Source organism: Spea bombifrons, chromosome 2 (genome assembly GCF_027358695.1).
Source record: "Spea bombifrons isolate aSpeBom1 chromosome 2, aSpeBom1.2.pri, whole genome shotgun sequence".
Lineage (NCBI taxonomy): Eukaryota > Metazoa > Chordata > Amphibia > Anura > Pelobatidae > Spea > Spea bombifrons.
Genome location: NC_071088.1, coordinates 136,269,278 through 136,270,939, shown reverse-complemented (window position 1 = coordinate 136,270,939; position 1,662 = coordinate 136,269,278). Strand labels below are relative to the sequence as shown.

Here is a 1,662-nt window from a genome sequence, read left to right as displayed (position 1 = left end):
CAGAATGGCACATAGGGAGTCAAAAGGCATATCATGGGGCACAGTGGCATTTAGGGGGTTAAAAGGCATATCATGGGGCACAGTGGCATATAGGGGGTATAAGGCATTTCTGGGGCAGAGTGGCAAGCCAGGGGGCAGATGTGCATAACTGGGGGGGACAGGTGGAAAAAAAGGAAATAAAAATAAAATATTTTTCTCAATCATAGCTTTTATTAAAAAAAAAATTTTCACATAGTTTACATGAATTAACATTTACTGGTAAAACTTAGGTTCGTCTTATATTCAGGCTTTTTCTTTTTTTCATAAATTAATATTCAGGTTTTGGGGGGTTGTCTGATAATAGAGCAAATACAGTATTTGATTAGTTTCTGTGATTTATAATATTTCTGTAACAAACAAATTTTGCAGACAGTGAAAACTGCATACAATGTCCAGAAGATCAATGGCCAAACGAGAAGAAAGACAGATGCACTCCCAAGATGATCGAGTTTCTATCCTACAAGGAGGACCTGTTGACTTTCATCTCTGCATCAGCTTCACTTCTGTTATGTTTTGTGGCTGGTCTAATACTATTAGTGTTTACTTTATTTTGGGATACACCAATAGTCAGAGCTAATAACAGGAGCCTCAGCTTCATCCTCCTGTTCTTTATCATGTTGAGCTTCCTTTGTGTGTTTTTATTTCTTGGTCGTCCGGTGGATATAACATGCATGCTCCGTCAAACTTCTTTTGGAATCATCTTCTCGGTGGCTGTATCATGTGTGCTGGCCAAGACATTAATGGTCTGTATTGCTTTTAAAGCCACCAAGCCTGGCAGTGCATGGCACAAATGGGTTGGAGTCAAGCTGCCCAATTCCACCGTCATGTTTTGCTCATCTATTCAAGTTATAATTAATATCTGTTGGTTAGCTATTTCACCCCCATTTCAGGAGCAGGATCTGTACTCTCAAAAAGGAAAAATCATCATACAGTGTAATGAAGGTTCAGTCATTGCCTTTTACTCTGTCCTGGGTTATATGGGATTTCTGGCTGCTGTTTGTTTTATTATAGCTTTTTTAGCCAGGTCATTACCGGACAGTTTTAATGAGGCCAAGTACATCACCTTCAGCATGCTGGTGTTCTGCAGTGTTTGGATTGCAATGATCCCGGCATATCTGAGCACCAAAGGGAAATACATGGTGGCTGTAGAGATTTTTGCTATATTGATGTCAAGTTTTGGACTTTTAAGCTGTATTTTTTTTCCCAAATGCTACATAATTCTATTTAGACCTGAAACGAACACAAAGACATATGTGCTCAAGAATATGAATAAATAATTAGCGGCCACCTATCTACTTTTAAGTGTTCAACTTTAACTTTCAATGTATTAATCTGTTTTATAAAACCCTTTAATTACTGCTTGTATCTAGTTAGTTTTTCTTACATTGTCTTTCATTTTGATCTTTACTTCAGTTTTTATGAAATAAAAATATGAATAAAAATATTCTGTAACTTAACTAAGTGCAGATAAAATGATATCACACTATTCGGTGTACAAATTACTTGGGCTAACCAGAAGTACAGACTACATACAAAAAAAGAAAGAGGGAGCATTACTGTGTTTTAGGTGAATTGAGTGGACTTTTCTCCCCCTTTAACTTCCTCTATGTACATCAATTGTCC

At 37.1% G+C, this 1,662-nt stretch overlaps 1 protein-coding gene across 1 annotated transcript; it reads left to right on the top strand.

Moving 5' to 3' along the window:
• The first annotated feature begins 392 nt into the window (after nucleotides 1-392).
• On the top strand, nucleotides 393-1,372 carry LOC128474323 (vomeronasal type-2 receptor 26-like). The gene has a single exon (XM_053456632.1). It carries the CDS (start codon nucleotides 480-482, stop codon nucleotides 1,314-1,316), a length of 837 nt encoding a protein of 278 aa, XP_053312607.1. The 5' UTR covers nucleotides 393-479; the 3' UTR covers nucleotides 1,317-1,372.
• The last annotated feature ends 290 nt before the right edge of the window (nucleotides 1,373-1,662 follow it).

Coding starts and splice junctions, on each gene's coding strand:
- LOC128474323 (XM_053456632.1), top strand. CDS start 480: ATGATCGAGTTTCTATCCTACAAGGAGGACCTGTTGACTTTCATCTCT.